Here is a 20,628-nt window from a genome sequence, read left to right on the forward strand (position 1 = left end):
CAGAGCTGGTAAAAGAAATCAGGATGCCGATGGATTATCAAGACGGCCGCATGTTTCTGTTGAAACTGATGACAATACAACTGCTGAGGATGAGAGAGTAAAGCAATTCATTGCAAAGTTTACAGAAGAGAGAAACAGTGCAACATTTCCAATGGATGCTCTAAAAGCTGTATGCGAGAAGCACCAAGTACACATATCTCCTGACACCAAAAGGCTAAACCACTACTTACCTGCTGCGGTGGAGTGTTTGGCAGTGGATGCAAGTGCGATACCTGACAAGTTTGTTCAAGCCAACGTGCTGACTGGTACTAGCACTCCTTCTCGACTCTCCCAACAAGATTGGGCTGCAGAACAAAGGCGTGACCCTATAATAAGCAGAGTCATAGATCTTGTCCATACAGGCAAAATGCCTTTCCTATCGTCTTAGGCAAAAGGAGGAAAGGGAAGTCCAACTCATGTTAAGAGTACAGGATCAGTTGTCCATAATAGACAATGTCTTGTACCGGAAGCGAGTGTGCCAAGGCCAGACTCTTTTTCAACTAGTGCTTCCGTAGGAGTACAGAGAAGTAGCTCTTGAAAGTCTTCATGATGCAGTAGGTCACATGGGATTTGAAAGAACTGTTGACCTTGTGAGAACACATTTCTTTTGGCCCCGAATGTTCTTAGATGTTGAAATGAAAGTCAGAACATGTGAAAGGTGCATCCGCCGCAAGGCTAGAGCTGAGAAATCTGCCCCACTGGTAAATATTAAAACCAGTCGACCACTTGAGTTGGTGTGCATGGACTATTTGTCTCTCGAACCTGACGGTCGAGGAACAAAGAATATTCTGGTGATAACAGATCACTTTACAAAGTTTGCTGTTGCAGTGCCAACTCCAGACCAGAAGGAAAAGACTGTTGCCAAGGCCCTGTGGAACAAATTCATCGTTCACTATGACATACCAGAACGGTTACATAGTGACCAGGGCCGTAATTTTGAATCGGCAGTCATGAAAAACTTATGCCAAATGTTAGGCATAAAGAAAACAAGAACAAGAACAACCCCCTATCATCCCGTACACTGCTAGGGATGCTTGGAACACTCCAAGAATAGGATAAACTAAAATGGCGTGATCATGTGCAGCCATTGGCTCATGCCTACAGTTGCACAAAAAATGACACAACTGGGTATTCACCCTGTCAGCTCATGTTTGGGAGACAGCCAAACCTTCCAATTGACGTGGCTTTTGGACTTAATGTGAGCAGGCAGGACAATGTAACTCACAGTGAATATGTGAAAAAGCTCAGGGAAAGTCTACAGGAAAGTTACAAACTTGCAACGTGGGACATAGCGAGAAAACTGCCCTACGCAATAAGTGAAGATATGATCTAAAAGTGAGAGAATCCACCTTGGAGGTTGGACATCGTGTTCTTGTCAAGAATGTTGGAATACAAGCGAAACACAAACTACCTGACAGATGGAGTCAGACGGTCTACAAAGTTGTGAAACAGATCAATGACTCTGCTGTATATGTTGTTGCTCCACTCTTGTCAGATGGGCCTGAGAGGATATTGCATAGAGATTTACTGCTATCGTGTGGGTTTCTGTCATGCTCAGTGCCAATCCAACCCAGTCATGGAAGTCCAGAGAAAGAGACACCCAAAGGCAACACCTCCAAAGAGAATCCATTTTCTGAAGTTGAAGGAGACTCAATTATCTTGGTGATGATGATATGATGATATGATTATGACTTTCCAGTAGTTTACGAAGACGTCAATTGCCCGGCTTTCACTACTGTCAGTGAAATCCCCAAAGCAACTGAGTCTGTGTCAAAACAAAGTGTGGACCCAGATAAGTCCGATCTAAACCCTGCAGTAGAGGAGTTTCATTCTGCACCCGTGGAGCTGGATGAGAGTGATGTTTCACTTCAAGACTCTAGTGGAAATGACCCTCCAATGAAAGAAACAGGTGTTATTGTTAGTGAGGAATATTCATCTGTTCACGATTCATGTGCTGATATAGATCCAGCTACAGAAAGTGATGTTGAACCTCTGAAAGAAGCTACTGACGTAACTCAGGAGCAGTACCAAACTGAAAAAACAGGGCTGTCGGATGGAAAAGAGGAGAGTGATGGAGATGGATTAGAGGCAGAAGTTGCTGAAGATGAAAAACCTCCAGAAACAAGAGAAATCAGGCGGTCAACTAGGAACAGGAATGAACCTAGCAGACTAACCTACAACACCTTGGGAAATCCCTTAACATTAGTGATGCATTCTCTTTTAAACAGTCTTGATCAGGTTTTTTCACATGCCCTTGACTCAAACGTCTTGATGCATTCTCAATCATCCAGGAAAGTAAATCTCCAAAAGTTGAATCTGTTCATCTGGACGTAGCGTTTTGTGGGAGAAACGTTTCGTCACTCATCCAAATGACTTCTTCAGTCTCAACTGACTGCAGGTTTCCCCAAACCTTATAAACAGTACATTTGCATGATGACTGAAACCAGTCCACTGAAGGAACAATGGGCTGTGAGGTCAGTTCCTTAATCATAATTATGAAACACGCTGCGCCAAAAACTGGTCCACCCCAAGGATCGGGTCCCCCGACACAAACAGAGTAACATAGTGTACGCTGTTAAGTGCCAGGAGGATTGTCAGGATTTATACATCGGGGAAACCAAACAACCTCTAGCGAAGCGGATGGCACAACACAGAAGAGCCACCTCGTCAGGCCAGGACTCTGCAGTCTATTTACACCTACAGGCCAGTGGACACTCTTTCAATGATGAGGATGTACACATCCTGGACAGGGAGGAACGCTGGTTTGAGGGCGGAGTCAAGGAGGCCATTTACGTGAAGAGGGAAAGACCATCTCTGAATCGAGGAGGGTGCCTAAGGGTACATCTTTCGCCATCTTACAACGCTGTGATTGCAGCCATTCCCCAACTCTCTGTGAATGGGACTCATGGCCATTGATCAGTGTTCTTTGATCAGTGGGTTTTGGTCAGTGATTGTTGATCAATGGTCATGGGAATTTGCATAATTATGATTAAGGAACTGACCTCACAGCCCATTGTTCCTTCAGTGGGCTGGTTTCAGTCATTATGCAAATGTACTGTTTATAAGGTTTGGGGAAACCTGCAGTCCGCTGAGACTGAAGAAGTCACTTGGATGAGTGACGAAACGTTTCTCCCACAAAACGCTACGTCCAGATGAACAGATTCAACTTTTGGAGACCTTGACTCAAACCCTTCCCCATGTGTTGGTAGAGTAAAAACCATTTAAAGTGACTGCTGTCATGCAGGGATGCATGCCCATTTAGGGGGGGAAGGGATGTAACCCAACTAAAATTTGTCTCATGAAAATGAACTGCTGTTCCCCAAGAATGTCAGTAGGTGGCACTATGAGATTGTTTAGTGCTTGTGAACTTGAGTTGATATAGAGAAGGAGAACAATGCTAAGGCTACATATGCTGGTTGGAGCTACTCACCGAGAGTTTTTCTTTAATCCATCCATCCATCCATCCATCTTCATCCGCTTTATCCGGAACACCTCACCCAGGAGGCGCCCAGGAGGCATCCTTGTCAGATGCCCGAACCACCTCAACAACAAAAAGGTTACGTGTGAAGACACGAAATTGGATTTTATTCTTCCGCTTGTTGGGAAATGCAGACACTTTTTGTTGATGACTGTTTTGTGGTTTCTGTTCATTTCCGGTTGTTGTTTTTTTGTCGGAGTCTAAAATTGTGAGAGCAAGGCCAGTAAATCCACCTGCTGCGAACCAGGATTCAGGATCCCCAGCTGTGATGCAGGAAGGTTTCCAGCCTACTTAGAAGTGACAACTGCATTGCTTCTTGACAGATAAGCATATGACATCTCAAAACAATACACTACCCGGGTAGTACCACTAACATTAACACTACACACACACTTCACACACCTGAACTGAAAAGACTGAGAAGAACTCTGAACTCTGGACTATGAAACTGAATACACGGACTGACAAATATGGACTATTGCAACTGTTGTGAACTGTTGAATGACTGTTTATGGTTTTGTTTAAATAAATGTTATCTGTTCTTTTAGCTGTGTGTCATTCGCTCCTTAGTCGATTCCTAGAGAACATAACCCCAAGATCCTAATTTTCTCTACATTCTGTAGTCGTAAAGTATCGTCTGTTACATTTGCTTTTATCAAAATGAGTTTAAGACTGAAAGTCTTTGTGTGTAAATTTTAAGCACAATAAAACTGGACTGATGAGACGCCATACTAAACTTCCACCTGCTTAACTGCAGATCCACACAGCCCAACTGTCACCTGGTTAAATATGCTGACGACACAGTTCTCCTGTCACTGCCCGCTCTGCAGGAGTTTGTAGAGTGGTGTGACAGCTCCAAACTTGAATTGAACATGAGCAAAACCAAAGAGATGGTGGTGACCTTCTCCAGTAGGCAGAGGGATCTGGCTGCTTCAGTCACCACCACCATCCACGGGAAACCAGTGGAGGTAGTTGAAGAGTACAAATACCTGGGAACCATCTTTGACAACCTCCTGAAATTCTCTGCCAACACAGAGGACATTCTCAGGAGGTGCCTCCTTAGGAAACGCAACTCCTTTGGAGTCAGCACACCCATCATGATGACTTTTTACTATGCCTTCCTGGAAAGCATCATGACCTTCTCCATCAGCTGCTGGTTCCACTCCCTCAGCCTTCAGAACAGGAACAGACTGCAGCACACTGCATCAGTGTGCTCTAAAATCATTGGCCTGCCTGTCAGAACTCTGGCACAGATTTTCAGCCAACAGGCACTTAGACAGGCAGCCAAAATAATCAATGACCCCTCTCACATTCTTCACCCCGCATTTCAATGGCTCCCCTCTGGGCGATGCCTACGCTGCATTTCCTGCAGGACTGAGAGGAGCAGAGCCACCTTTGTCCCCAAAGCCACTCTACTTTTTAACTCCAGCAGATAAGAACATTTCCCACACCCATAAACATAAACTACACTCTTCTTATACTGCCAACACTTTACTCACTTTTACTCACTTACAGTTATTTATTCACCTTTCAGTCACTTTAATTTTAAAACGGTCTATGTAAGTATATTCTGTGTATTTATTGCCCTGTCCTTATCTTCAAAGTCATGCTGCTCTGTTGTATCTTAATTGCCCCTTGGACATAAATAAAGTCTTTCTGATTCTGATTTTGACTCTGCTTTCTATACAGGGATCAGCTGAAATGAAACATGCCTATTCAGTGTGATTTAATCAGACAGAATAACTCCCAACTAGGGTGAACAAACACCTAAGATATGGTCATTTCATCAGTGGAACACCTGATTAAATGCCACATTTTCCAGTGTGGTTTGGCATTTCTTTGTGCCACACAGGCAGACACAGGTTATCAGGAAAAAGCAGGACATCAGTGTCAGACTGACTTTCACAGCCTGATTACAGAGAGACACGTCTGACTGAATTATCTGTATACTGTCACAGTGACACTGGGTTTGTAAGTAGGTGGAGTAAGCTCGCCTGTCAAACTGTCCAGTTATTATAAGATAACTTTAGCATCTTTCCCTGGATAAATTATTTTGAAAATAGTGATGACAGTTCATAGTTGAGTTTGTTTGTTAATTTGCATCTTATTTCATAACACTCACTAAAACCTGCCAGCTGTCAAAGAGATATTTCTAGAAGCTCCAGTGTTTTTGACCAGCAGCTGAAATCAACGTTAAAACACAGCGTGTTGATGTTTCAGTGCCAGTCAGAGACAAACAAAAATGAAGATGGTGACTTTGGTCTATCAGAGCGGGAGAAAATGCAGCCAGCAGTAATAACAGAGTATTTCAATTCTTCATATTTTTATATGAAAGTTTCACTGTGAAAGCATTCTCCTCGGTTTTTTCTCAATATTACAAAAGTGTGTCGATGGTGAGAATTTCTCTCACATTTATCCCTAAAAATCTGTGCGCTCTGTAAAATCTGTGTGGTATTTATTCCTTTACTTTTTGGCAATAAGCTTTAGAATGAAAAACACAGCATCTGCCCTCAGTTTGACACCATGTACAACACAGGAGATTATCTTCATCCATGAATCTTCTCTTCCTCTTTTTTCCCTGATTCACAGCTCCATATTCAACATGCTTTGCCCAGGATATCCACTCTCTCTCCTCTGCACACGTCAGCCTGAGCTGTCCCTCTGATATATTCGTTTCTGATCACTCCCAGTGAAAGGATGTTCAACTCTGCCACCTGTCTTTTTGTCAGTGCCACTGTCCCCAAACCATACATCATCATAACCTTGACACTACTGTCTTGTAAACTTTCTTTTTCACTCTTGTCCTTTTGTCACAAATGATCAGAGATGTGCAGGATCCTTCACCAAAGGAGAAAACTGGACATGTCAGAAATTTCACTTAGGGCTGACCTCATGTGTTTGGGTCTGGCTTAGCCCCCACTCAGATTAGGTCTCCCTTTTTTAATATTGACTTTTGCATGCTGAGTTCAGGTACAGGAGTCAGTGAAGACCTCTCTTCACCCTTAAAAAGTGTGTGAATGTGTGTGTGAATGGGTGGATGACTGGATGTGTAAAGCGCTTTGGGGTCCTTTGGGACTAGTAAAGCGCTATACAAATACAGGCCATTTACCATTTACCATTTAAAAGACTTTTTTGTGTAGACACTTGATTAAATATGGTGGCCTTGCAGAAAAAGTAACCTGAGGCACATGTTTTATTTTTGTTTGTTTTTCTTGCATTGAACTAAAACTGTCATGGCTTCCAAATCTCACTACCATCACAAGTTCTCCCTGGTAACACATTTACAGCCTCATCGACCTATAAGAAATTTTGCCCGTCAGAGTTGGTTTTGTTGTCACACCACAAAACTGGGAGAACACTTTAGTCAGATTGTATTACCAGTTGGGAGAGCTGGAGGTGTATATAAGCCTTGCTGTCAAACTCACCTGTGAATCTCAATAAGTGTGTTGGAGATCTCCAAAGCTGAACACTTGAGATGTCCCGTAGCAATTTGTTGGCAGAGAAAAAGCGACACAGCAGAAATGTGGACTGTAAGTCACAACCTGTCATCACCAGAGCGGCTTCAGGAGAGAAGAGGCTAACTAATGCAATGTGATTGGCTGTCAACACCTGGACATCAGACTCTGCCCTGAGGTAGAAGAACAGCATCACTGAGAGAAAAATGCACTTGCAGAAAATTCAAAGATTCAAAGAGCTGCAAAAGCAGGGAAACCCCCAAACCCAGAGCTCCCCAGAAGTGATCCAGTCCCGTCTGCTGTTTAAACTTACATTCAGAAACACATGATTTCTCCCACATAATGCTCTGTACCCTTCCTCCTGCTCTACGCCTACACTACCAGTCAAACCAGGACACACCTTCTCATTTAATGGTTTTTCTTTATTTTTACTACTTTCTACATTGTAGATGCAAACTGAAGACATGAAATATATGAGGCAGGATATATGGAATTATGTAGCAAAGAAACAAATCATGGAAATCTGTGCTTTGCACTGGTCTATGCAGAAAAGGTGAACGATGGTCTCTGCATGCATGGTTCCCACTGTGAAGCATGGAGGAGGAGGTGTGATGATGTGGGGGGGCTTTGCTGGTGACACTGTTGGAGATGTATTCAAAACTGAAGGCACACTGAACCAGCATGGCTACCACATCATCCTGCAGGAACATGCCATCCCATCCGGTTTGTGTTTAGTTGGACAATCATTTATTGTGCAATAGCACAATGACCCAACACACACCTCCAGGCTGTGTGAGGGCTATTTGACCAAGAAAGAGAGTGATGGAGTGCTGATGGCCTCCACAGTCACCTGACCTTAACCCAATGGAGATGGTTTGGGATGAGATGGATCGCAGAGTGAAGGCAAAAGGGCCAACAAGTGCTCAGTATCTCTGGGAACTCCTTTAGGACTTTCGGAAACCATTTCAGAAGACGAGCTCATGGAGAGAATGCCAAGAGTGTACAAAGCAATAATCAAAGCAAAGGGTGGATAGAGTAACAGTTTAAAGTGTAGTGGACAGTGCAGTTGTAGTGTGTTAAGTGTTAGAGTGTGGAGTTGAAATGCATTTAAATTGACATTGAAATTTGAATCATAACTAAGCGATCTGTACATGTTTGCCTATTTGAAACAAGGACCCAATAGAAGAGCCCAGTAAGGTTTTTATGTTCAGCATTGTTAAATGATGATGATGTTATAACAGTGAAAGCGTCTGACAAAATCACGATTCATATATGTGAATGACAGTGGCTGTGCTGTTATTTCAGCTGCCATAGGCTGGTTTTAAAAGACGAGCATCCTGGTCGTTTTGCACACTGGATCAGCTGTATGCAAAACAGGATCAGGCTGACCAAAAGTGAGAGCGCCATCAGAAGAAAAATACATCATGATGCGTTCATTGAGAAAACATGGTCATTAGAAATACAGAATTTTTTAAATTAAAACCAAGACTCCAATCAGCCAAAGAAGCTGCCTCACGGTGCTCTCAGAGGACAAGGAGTGTCTCACAGCAAGTTCTCACAAGTGAAAATAATGTTTGTCATTCAGGATGAGAATATTAAAATGTTTAAATACAAAGTTACGATCAAGATAAACAAAGTATCCCTGCAGACAAGGATTCATACTGCAGCAGACCGAATGAGACTGACTTTCCTCCAACCCTTTTATTTATGTAGACAAACAGTTTAGAGATTACGCAAAGTATGAAGCTGATATTGTCATTTGTAATGAAATTTATATTTAAATTCATACTGTGTCCGATCCCACTGTGCACACCTTTATCAACAGTGAGTAGTGTTGTCCTCATTTCTAAAATCTGTTGTAAATGCATATATTAACATGCATTAGGTACTCTCATCCTGCTTGTTAAGATACAAAAGGTTTAAGTAAAATGTTCCTGGCAGGAGTTGGCAGCTTAAAGTGGATTAACAGTACAACGTGGAAAAATAAAAATAGCTGTGCGTGCTCAGAGTTTAATCCCTGAGTAAACAAAGGTTAAAAGAAGTGAGAGCACACAGCTGACATGTGACAGCGGCTCTTTGGGGTTTTTTTTATCTCCTTTTCATTTTCTTCTAGAAAATCTCTTCCTTTCTGTGGCTTGTTTCCTTTGCAGGATCTCAGTCTGCAGCAGAATCTCATTAAAGCAAGCCCTTGGGGTAAACTGTGTAAACACAGCCACGTCTCTCCACACTCGTGTACAGTTTAATTTGTTCCGATTGTTTCCATGCTGGATGAGCCCGGGGTGGATTTGCTTGCACTGCTGTTCCTGCAGCAGGACTGTGACATCACTTTTTACAGTTGCTGCCTCAAGGACGCATCTGTGCAGATCAATGGGAAGGAAAGTGAGGCAAGGGCAAGGTTATACATTCAGTTCCCTGGACAGCTGCAGAGGTCAAAGGAAATTTCCTGGAGAGTTTGCCCTGCGGTGCTCATTTTCTTCTTTTTTGCTGTTCCTTCATTTCTCTAACTGTTCCTTCATCTCTCTAACTATTCCTTCATATCTCTAACTGTTCCTTCATCTCTCTCTAACTGTTCCTTCATCTCTCTAGCTGTTCCTTCATCTCTCTAACTGTTCCTTCATCTCTCTAACTATTCCTTCATATCTCGAACTGTTCCTTCATCTCTCTCTAACTGTTCCTTCATCTCTCTAAGTGTTCCTTTATCTCTCTCTAGCTGTTCCTTCATCTCTCTCTAGCTGTCCCTTCATCTCTCTAACTGTTCCTTCATCTCTCTCTAACTATTCCTTCATCTCTCTCTAACTGTTCCTTCATCTCTCTGTTCCTTTATCTCTCTAACTGTTCCTTCATCTCTCCGTTCCTTTATCTCTCTAACTGTTCCTTCATCTCTCTAACTGTTCCTTTATCTCTCTAACTGTTCCTTCATCTCTCTAACTGTTCCTTTATCTCTCTAACTGTTCCTTCATCTCTCTAACTGTTCCTTTATCTCTCTAACTGTTCCTTCATCTCTCTAACTGTTCCTTCATCTCTCTAACTGTTCCTTTATCTCTAACTGTTCCTTCATCTCTTTAACTGTTCCTTCATCTCTTTAACTGTTCCTTTATCTCTCTAACTGTTCCGTTATCTCTCTAACTGTTCCTTCATCTCTTTAGCTGTTCCTTTATCCTCCGTGTTGGTCAGGTGATTCTTCCAAAACAGGGATTAGTGTCTCAGTGTACAGTATTTCTCCTGTATCCCAACAACTGTCTATAAAATCACTTACAAAGCAATTTCAGTAACATTAAACAGGTAAAAGTAAAATAACAATAAATGCCTGAAATGTGAAAGAAAAGTAATACAGGAAAATTGAAATATTTGTGTGTGTACATTTCTTAAGAAGTCCAAGTTTCACAGTGAAAACAAAAACAAAAGGACTTAAAGAATAAATTTAAAAACAACATATCTGAAATCTTTTTACTCTCACATTTAACAAATGCATATGTATAACTACAAGCATATGCACATTTATGCACAGGTCACTATTGCAATGCCATGAATTAACATTTTTTCATATTTATAACATATAACATATATTTATAGCATATATTTTATATATAAGCAGAGTTTCAGTTAACATTGTTTGTAATTGTGTTGGCTATCTAATAGTGTAATTTTCTAAACTTATATTTTAACTCGTTTAATGTTATGTTGACCATGTGAAGGGTTACTTTTAAAGGTTTTTGAATGTATTTATTTTCATTTTCCTGGATATTTGTCACATTCGTATGACTCTTCAGCCAATCACATGCTTGTTGCTTGGGGAATTTTTTTGCATTTGATGTCGGCTGATTCACAAAGTGTTTGCTCTGCTGTTGCTCTAACTAACATGTTGTATGACCACCTTGATAAAAAAGTCAGGTGTCATGTTACTAGGGATGGGTATCGAAAACCGGTTCTTGTTGAGAACCGGTTCCCACTGTTTCAATTCCTTGGAATCGTTTGCCATTTTTGCAAACGATTCCCTTATCGATTCCAGTCGCCCCGAATGACGTCACCACGTTGCAGAGCGTCGGAGTGTACCTGGCAGGAAACACGGCGCCTAAGCGGCTCAAACGCTTAAAAGTTTGTTTATACTTTACGAGAACGAATGACAACAGGGCAACTTGCAATACTTGCAAAGTAGATATTTCATTAAGGGAGGAAACACTACGAATATGCAAAAGCATTCGCTCACAAAACCGCTCCGGACTCGTGAATCTCAACCCAGCAGCAGCAGCGGTAACGTTTGCACGTCATCTCCCGTTAATGCGGCGGTAAATAATCAACTAACAGTGCATATTATGTTAGCGCGATCTGCCTTATTACAAAACCTGCCATTACTGTGCATTTAGGTGACCATGATGAGACAGACAGACAGAGTCTGGCTGGCGCTCGCTGGCAGTTGTCGCTGCAGTCTACCGGTAGCGTCTCTTTTCAGGCCCGAATGTCACCGAGCAGTGACTAGTTTGTGGTCAAAACCTTGCAGCCATTTGCCACAGCAGATGGTAAGTGAATGTGTTTAATTGTAGGCAGGGACATTACTGGATATTCTTGTGTAATTGCTACAGAATAATTTATGTTATACTTTGTTATTGCTACAGAAGAATATTTATTTTATTATTTTACGTTTATAATTTTCCCCGGGGACCCTGTGACACCCCATTGAAGAGCGGTAGGCTGTGGATCTCTTAAGATCTCACTGTTGGGTTTGTAAGGCCATGTTACTCCTAAATTTCTATCTTGTTGAAAGAGAAGATATAAAACAGTTCTAAGCTAATCGACCTTAGTGTTCTCCTTTTTAAAAACAAGAATCGATAAGAGAATCGATAAAGAATCGAATCGTTAAACAGAATCGGAATCGTTAAAATCTTATCAATACCCATCCCTACATGTTACTGGCTGGCAGCGTTAGAGTTTTAATCATTGGTTAGTTTGTAAACCCTTTACCTGACCTCTGACCCCGACTCGTGTTTTTGTGATCTGTCAGGTTTCTACATGTACATAGAGACATCAAGGCCAAGGCTGGAGGGTGACACAGCCAGACTGTTGTCCCCGACATTCAACTCCAAAAGCTCCCCTGTCAGCAACAACCCCACCTACTGCTTTGCGTTTTATTATCACATGTATGGGAAACATATAGGTGAGAGTGAAGCAGAAATCCATGTGTCACAGCTACACCACGTGATGAATAAAAATAACGTTGAACAGCGCTGCTTCATGTCTTGTAGGAGCTCTGAACGTTTTCCTGCATCAGAAAGGTCAAGCGGTCACAGATACCCTGGTCTGGAGTCTTACCGGTAACCAAGGAGACCGCTGGTGTCAAGCCAAGGTCAACATCCACCCAACCACAGCCTTTCAGGTACAGCCCACACCAATCCCCACAGACTCTTTACTGCACACCACCCAACATAACAACTAGCAGCTGTAGAGCAGAGTGACCTTCTGTAGAGACCACACCACAGTAGCAGCACTGCTCCAGAAAGCATGCTCTATAGCAGCGGTCCCCAACCTTTTTTGCGCCACGGACCGGTTTGTGCCCGACAATATTTTCACGGACCGGCCTTTAAGGTGTCGCGGATAAATACAACAAAATAAAACTAGTACCGGTACCGAAAAAAAATTTATTCATAACACACGTGAAAAGACCCAGGAAAACCAAGTTAACAAAAAAAAGATAACAAAATAACGCTAAAAACCAATAAAAACCCTGAAAACCATACATTTCACACCCGAGTCTCACTCTCGCGGCCCGGTATCAAATGACTCACGGACCGGCCCGGGGGTTGGGGACCGCTGCTCTATAGCGTTTAAGAAGAAGAACACTGATCAGTTACATCAGTCAACACCTATACTTGAGTCAAGTATGTATGTGACTGGAGACAAATAAAGTTCCTAACATGATTCATCACAGCAACGGGTAAAAAAGAAGAGAGCAACTTGGGGGTTAGTATCTTGCCCAAAGTTCCCAGATGAATGTGTGTGAATGTTAGTTAGAAGAAAGTGACTGGGTGATTGTGGCATGTTGTATAGAGCGCTTTGAGTACTCCGGGAGAGTAGAAAAGCGCTATATAAGAATCAGTCCATTTACCAAGATGCTAGCAGGCAGGGCATACTTGGATCGACATAACCAAGTGGCCAACGTATTATACAGGAACATCTGTGCCGAGTATGGCCTGGAAGTCCTGAGGCAACATGGGAAGCTTTTATAGAGCTGTCTGTTTGTCGGCCAGCTAGATGTTTTATTATAGTGTTGGGACTATGAACCACATAAGGAATATAAAGAAGCAATTTAATACAATTACATATTGTGTTAAGGCAAAATAAACCTCTGTGAATAGATCCAAAATAGATGTAATGAGCTGGGAAATAACCAGATCCAGGGTTGATCCAGTCTGAATTCTTGATCCCCATCCACTTTGGATCTGTACCACCATGGAAGTGCCCGGATGTGGTTTGCCTATCCATTGTGGAGCCTGTTATACTTGTTAGCAGGCAGAGTCACTGCTGTCACGGAGACAGATGTAGGTGATCTTGAGCAGAAAGTATGGGGAAGTTCTGTACTTTCAAAATGTTTAATGGCTGAATCTGTGAAAACACGTCATGTTCAGAGCACAGTCAGACTGTCTGCAGCTGCTTTTATGAAATTGCTTTAAATACATGAAAATCATCAGGAGGAGACGATTTCACTCTGAGCTGGCACAACTGCTTTCTCTGTCCTTATATATTGACAAGGGTGTCACGGGTTGCCGGGGCAAGCCGTGTGTGAATTGTTAAAGGACCCAAGGTGCAGACTGCTTCGGAAGTCGAGCTTTATTAACATGAAGGTGAAACAAACAGGAACGTGGTGGACAAAACCAAAACCTAAGAGTAACCTAAACTGGGAAAAGCTAAGCAAAAACAAACCTGAAACCTTGAAACCTTGAGACATGAAACAGAGATGCAGGGAGAACAACGCGGGGAGAATGCACAGGAAGACGGAGGAAGATGCACAGAATGACGGATGGAGAGACGCAGACGAACCAGCAACGAGGACGAGGGAACACACACTATAAATGCACACACCAGGAATCAAGGGATGGGAAACAGGGGTCCAGGAAGGAGGGCTCGAAGCACAAGGTCAGAAAAACAAAACAGGAGCACTAGAAGATCCCAAAACAAAATACGAGTCCAAAAACAAAAATAAACACCGGAGCCCAAGAAAACTGAGTACAACACCAGTTCAGAGAGCCGACCAGGAGGCCAGCAGCACAGATGTCCAAAACAGAACATTTCAGGGGGCCGGCCCGGAGGCCGACAGCACAGGAGTCCGAGCAGTTCCGGGGGCAGCGGCGGCGACGCAGGTGAAGGAGATCCGGAGGCCGACCGTGCGGAAGGCAGCGGTGGCGACTCAGGCGAAGGAGATCCGGAGGCCGACTGAGCGGAAGGCTGCAGCAGTGGCTGCGGCTGCGGCTGCGGCTGCGGCAGCGGCGACAGCGACGGCGCAGGCGAAGGAGACGACAGAGCTGGTCCGGAGACCGGCCGCGCGGAAGGCAGCGGCGGCAACGAGAGAGCCGGTCCGGAGGCCGCCCACTATGGTGATGACGCCCAGCCAGTGGCCTGGAAAGCGGCCGGCGATGTTGAGGAGCTGGACGTACAAATGATGATGGCAAAGCAACCACAGTACCAGGCGAAGGCGAAGCTGACGCTGCAGGCGTGGACGAAGGCAAAGCTGACGCTGCGGCTGCTGCAGGCGAGGACGCTGTGGCTACTGCAGGCGAGAACGATGAGGCTGCTGCAGGCGAGGACGATGAGGCTGCTGGACCAGGCGAGGGCGAAGACACGGAGGCTGGACCAGACGAGGATGAAGACTCTATAGGCGACGGCGTGGAAGCCAGAGACGGTGGCGCTGCAGGCAACGGTGTGGAAGCCGGAGATGAAGACTCTATAGGCGACGGCGTGGAAGCCAGAGACTGTGGCGCTGCAGGCGACGCAGGCTGGACGGATCCCTCAGACCCTCCAGCGGAGACAGGAGACGAAGGCCGGAGCGGTCCCTCGGACCCTCCAGTGGAGACACGAGACGAAGGCCGCAGCGGTCCCTCAGACCCTACAGCGGAGGCACAAGACGAACATGAACTAGTACCGGTACCAAAAAAAAAGATTTATTCATAACACACGTGAAAAGACCCAGGAAAACCGGGTTAACGAAAAAACGATAACAAAATAACGCTAAAAACCAATAAAAACCCTGAAAACCATACATTTCACACCCGAGTCTCACTCTCGCGGCCCATGACATTCTGAGCTTTGATGCCAACTTAATTAACGAGGAAGTGAAAGTATCAGTCAGCTGGTTCATATGCAGCAGGAAGGAAAGAGTCTGAGAGGAAACCTGTCAGCAACCAGGTTAAATTGACATTAAATTGAGTCTGGAAGCCTGCTAACTAACTCTGAGAGAAAACCTGGAGATTTCCTCATCTGAGGGTTAAGAAACTCAACCTGCGTCCTGGAATGGCAGCCACAGGCTATATAACAGATACCGTGTATATCCACTGTACTATATACAACTAGTCTTCTGGAAACCACAGTTACTTCCTCTCAAACATCCTATGAGCTTCCTGTCACTGTGTCTCTGTAGATGGTGATCGAGGGGGTGCGAGGCTCTGGTATTGAGGGAGATATTGCCATCGATGATGTCACCATTGAGGAGGGAGAATGTAAAGACCCCCCTCCCAACAGTGAGTATGCCCACAGCACCTTGATGAAAAACTTTTATTTGATTCATGGCTCCTTCAAACACACACTCAGTCTCAGTTCTTTTCTAACCAAGTTTTATTCTTACTGAGGTGGAAGACCTCCAGGACTTGTTCTTGAATACTTTTTGTTTCTGAATTCTGTAAACATGAAAGATGTTCAGAGCTTTCGAACAATAGCCTCCTTTTTAAACTTAAGTTTAAGCTAAAAATGGCCAAAAGTGTCGACACAGACATCTACAGCATGTATCGTCCAAATGAAGCTGCAACTTGGTGAAATCACTGTGAAAGGATTGCTGTTGTTTTGTAATCGATCATTTATGCTCTAAGTCTGTGTTTGCAGTAGCGCAGTGCACCATGTGGACGTGTGATAAGATGAAGTCCTGATAAACAGAGGAATGTAAAAGTCCACATTTTGATACATCATTAAATATTTTTGTCAGAGTTCTGCTTTCACATGCACACCTGCAGCTGCCGCTGTGCTTCACACTGCTTAAATGCAGCTTAAACTTGATTTGAATGTTTTATTTAAACATGGCAGTCTTTACCCTGTGAGTCATTCATACTCGCTCTCTTTCTTTTTTCCACACAGATCTAAGGTCACTCGCCCCACCCTCATCGCCACATATATGGCAGCACTGCATCACTCTGATTCTGGCTCTGATTGGCCAGCAGAGGTGACCCCCCCTCTCTGTCGGACATTGCGACCTTTGACTCTTTGCCCACCTATTCCTGCTCCATCATTCCCGACATTTAACCCCACTCCATCCCTCTGCTACCAAAGATACAGTCAGAGACGAGATAGCTAAAGCAGGAGGTCATACGATGGTTTGGTGACATGAGAGTTGAGTTTAAAGGTGCCAGATTTATTTTATTGGGCTCCTCTTCTCTCTCGAGTCACAGTGATCGGTTTCAGACAGAGCAGCTTCAGTCCAAGACGTGTTTGCAGTAGCTGAGCTTAGAGACTGGAAGCAGAGGGAAACTGCTGCGCGACAAGCTCTGACAATGAAGAACCTTCAAACCACAGCAGTATTGTCTGATGAGTCACCATATTTCTCTAAGTGTTCCAGGAAAAGCATTTATTTTGTAAATAAGACAGCTTTATTTAGAATTAAATTGGCTGCTGGACTTTGTTTGGTTTGACATCGATGAGATAAACAGTTGATTTTTCTCTGGTGTTTCTTCCATGTCTTCCGTGCACACGCAGTAGGGAGGTGACAGTTACCTGTTTGCCATTTTAACCCCCAAAGACATTCCTCAGGTGTAGCTTTTTTTAAAGTTACAGCTTTATTTCAAAGCAGCATTTTCTTTAAATATGTTTTTTTTTGATGAAGTAGTACCTGTGGCTGCTGATGAGAAAAAGGACTTAGCTTTAACATCTTTTATCAGATCATTTCAAAGCAGAACCAGAAATTTCAGTCTGAATTTTCTTCTTCTCTCCTTCATCAATCTTTATTTTTGGCACTTGTGTAAACTGTGCCATGGGGACCTGTGCTGGTATCATTAATGGGTATCATTCTGCATGAATGAAGGAACATGTCATGTTTATAGGCAGATCACACTTTGAATTATGTTCCCATCCTGCCAGAAGGCCCTGGTTATTAGTGCAAATCCAACATTACAAACACAAGTAGTTTTCCAGCATAAATTTCAGACACGTGAAGCCAGAAGGTCTGAGAGGCACTGCTGGGAAATGTTGGCATTTAGCAGCAAGCATATGTGCAGAAGAAGAAAGAGGAACCAAAAAGAAAGAAAACAAACTATTTGTGTGGCGTCGTCACAGCAAATCCACGTCAATCAGCCAATCCTGATATTTGATTTGGCACTTCCTGACCCTTCCCTGTCTTTCCTCCTGGTCTTGAGTCAGGGATCTTTCACATGTCTGATGTTAACCATCACATTATGGAGTAACCAACAAATGATGCACGCTCTTAAAGTCTTTAGGTAGTCCAGGATCAGAATCACTCGTTGGTTAGACACCCTAATGTGGATTAGGGTGAAGAATCCATGGATGCCTGTTTTTAAAGAGTTTGCTGTCTTAAAGATACTTCATCAAATTCCCGTGTAAAAGTTTCCAAAATTATAAAGCTGTCAGCAGTAAAGCCGTCGATATGAGTTTATGTTTTGTGTTAAAAAGATGTCAAAGTTCAATTAGGCCCGGCCTGCAAACATCAGTTTGTACCATAAGATGGTGCAGTGGACCATCTGGGCGAGTCGTTACGAGCACATTATTGATGGTGGCAATCTGAGAAAAGGACAAACATCTGGAATAAATGGTGGGGTAGCTAAAGAGAAATAAGAAACAAAGCACACATCTGGACACACTGCAGGACACCCACTGAACTGCTGCCCACAGTTATTCATTCATTACAAAATGAGCCTTTAAAGTAGAAATAACTGATCTACAGTCAACCACTCCATGTGTGACAGAACAGTTACGTTTTTCAGTCTTTACTGCCAACATCACGGGCTGTTGTTCTGCTTTTACACGAGCCCTGAGAGCTAAACACAGGTAACCTACAGCTTAGTACTGCCCCTGAAGGCCTCCTGCCCTGAAGGTTTCACGTGGACATGCAGAGTTTCCCATCACAGTCAGGTTGTCCCATCAGCAGATGCAGCTTATGTCTCTGGTTCCAGTCTTAAATCCAGTTTTCTACAGCGAAGCTCTTTAAACTTTTAGACAGAGTCAGTGTTAGAAGAGAGGACATGCACAGCTTGAATGTCAGCCTTCCTCCCTGTCCCACCTTTCCCTCTCATTATCCACGTCCCCATAAATCCATTCTCCCCCTTAGCACATCAGCAGTACTGTACTGTGAGATGGACCGACAGTCATCTCTCGCTTATCTTTTTATGCTTTTGGAGGGCGGGTGGACCAAGCAAATGGCATTTAAAAAATAAAAAACATACTTTCAGAGCCTACTTTGACATCTGTCTGTCTGTGGCGGACCAAGGAGGAGAGGTCAGCATCTGCCATCAAGTGCCTTCAGATTCACAGAGGGAATGCTCGCTGGGCCACGGACCGCCAGCCTTCGTCACAGAAACGAAGAGTCAAACATATTTCTGTCTTGATGACTGGAGTGAACATAAAACGTCCTCCGGTTTGATTATGCAGAGAAACACTTTATTTCTTTTTCTTTTAGTGGAGATGTTGGATTTTGTGAAAACCTAAGCCATGCTGAATGGCATTTTAAAAAGGCACCAATAAAGAAGCCATGGACAAGGAAACTGACTGTGGATACAGGACATCTGATTTATTTAACCACGTAAATAAAAGACCAACATGCAACCATCATCTGACGATATGATGATACCTGCGTTGGACAGTTCTCATCCCTGTTTCAATGAGATTCAAGCGTTGGCGTTTCAGAACCATTTTAGTATTCCAAAATAAGAGTTTCTGGTAGGAGCCGAAGACTTTAATGCTACCTGAGACCAACAGTTACCTTAAACTACAAAATTAGCTAAAGATTTTCAACAAATAAAACAAGAACAGTATGTCAAATCAAATCCTCTGTTGTTCCTACCATAGTTTAAAAATGGTGTTGGGGAGGGGAGGCTGTTTTTATTTTGTTGCTTTTAACATGTGTGGGGGTTTTAACTGAATTTTTCTTTGGGTTTTGAGATTTCTATTAAATCTATAAAAAGTATTAAAGAAGATTTTAAACTACAAAGCATTTTTGTATCCTAAAGAAACTGACATCATGGTTGAAGAGGTCATGCTCGTATTTCGAAGCATCTATTAGAAAAGCACAAAAGATTCATAATTATTAAACAGAGTCAACACACGTGCACACCTATGATTCCTGATTCATCGTCTCTGCTCATATATGTGTATGTATGGAAGCCCATTTCTGCCAAGAAAAATGGCTCCACAGTTAGCATGATAAACACTGAAATAACCTATCATTCACCATTTGTTTATTTTGGTCTTTATTTTGACTTATTTTGATTTTGTTACCATCCCCTCGTTCTGCTACAGAAAAGAAAAATACTGGATTACAAATGAGCATGATTAAAAATAAATAAATGGATGGATAAAAAAAGACAGCTGGGATAGGCTGCAGTGCCCCGCGGGGAGGGTAAATCATGGACTCCCTCTCTGCATGGGTGTTATCTCTCTATTGTAGGCGGCAGTTTGGGTTTAATGTATCATAGGTCATAATTCGCCTTACTAGAGCCTGACTGAATTTCTGTAGGTCTGTAGGTACAACTTTTATTTTTTTTTCCTTTCTTACGTATTTGTAAAATCTGGCATCATTTCATCATTTGGAGTTTAAATTATACATTTTGGTTTTTACATAATGATTAAAATGTCATTTTTTTTTTGTTTTAAGAACTTTCTTTCACAACTTTGACTCTTTTTTCAACGAATGGGCTTCTGTACACCAGATGGAACGCATCCTACTTCCATTTTGATCACATGGTTTCATAAAATCATCTTGACCTGAAAATTTATTTTAATCAAAGTAATGAAACCATGCTCTGAATGTATGTGACAAAAGTTCTCTGAATAGATCCGAATATGTAAATCTGTGGGGACGTTTCGATCAAATGGAAGTGCACCGGACTTATCCAACAGTGACAACCTTATAAAAATAGTTTATTATTGTTATTCATTCTGATTCACTGTGTCTTTATCAAATTCCTCAGCAAACAAGTTTTCAGCCGATAGAAATTAGACGTATTTCCATCCCAGAGGATTAGCAGAGGATTCGTGGGACGAATGACTTCCCCGGATTTTTCTTCTTGCTTTTTCTCCCTCTGGTGACTTTTTCCTTCTGTGTTTTTCTGCTGCAGCTGATGATCAGATTATTATTTCAGCTCCTCTGGGTATTAGTTTTCCTCTGCTACATTATTATCACATTAGCTGGAAATGGGTGGTTACCTCTGAAGAACATCAGTAGGTTTATGTATG

The 20,628-nt window shown here is 42.9% G+C and overlaps 1 protein-coding gene across 1 annotated transcript in view; it reads left to right on the forward strand.

Moving 5' to 3' along the window:
- The window catches only part of LOC116333145 (MAM domain-containing glycosylphosphatidylinositol anchor protein 2-like), a 209,511-nt gene extending 189,415 nt beyond the window's left edge, over positions 1-20,096 (forward strand). The window contains exons 14-17 of the mRNA XM_039603582.1: positions 11,972-12,124; positions 12,213-12,343; positions 15,599-15,698; positions 16,306-20,096. Of these exons, the coding sequence (XP_039459516.1) occupies positions 11,972-12,124; positions 12,213-12,343; positions 15,599-15,698; positions 16,306-16,394 (473 nt within the window). The 3' untranslated portion in view covers positions 16,395-20,096. The remainder of the gene's footprint in view (positions 1-11,971; positions 12,125-12,212; positions 12,344-15,598; positions 15,699-16,305) is intronic.
- The last annotated feature ends 532 nt before the right edge of the window (positions 20,097-20,628 follow it).

Source organism: Oreochromis aureus, linkage group 19, assembly GCF_013358895.1.
Source record: "Oreochromis aureus strain Israel breed Guangdong linkage group 19, ZZ_aureus, whole genome shotgun sequence".
NCBI classification, from domain to species: Eukaryota; Metazoa; Chordata; class Actinopteri; order Cichliformes; family Cichlidae; genus Oreochromis; species Oreochromis aureus.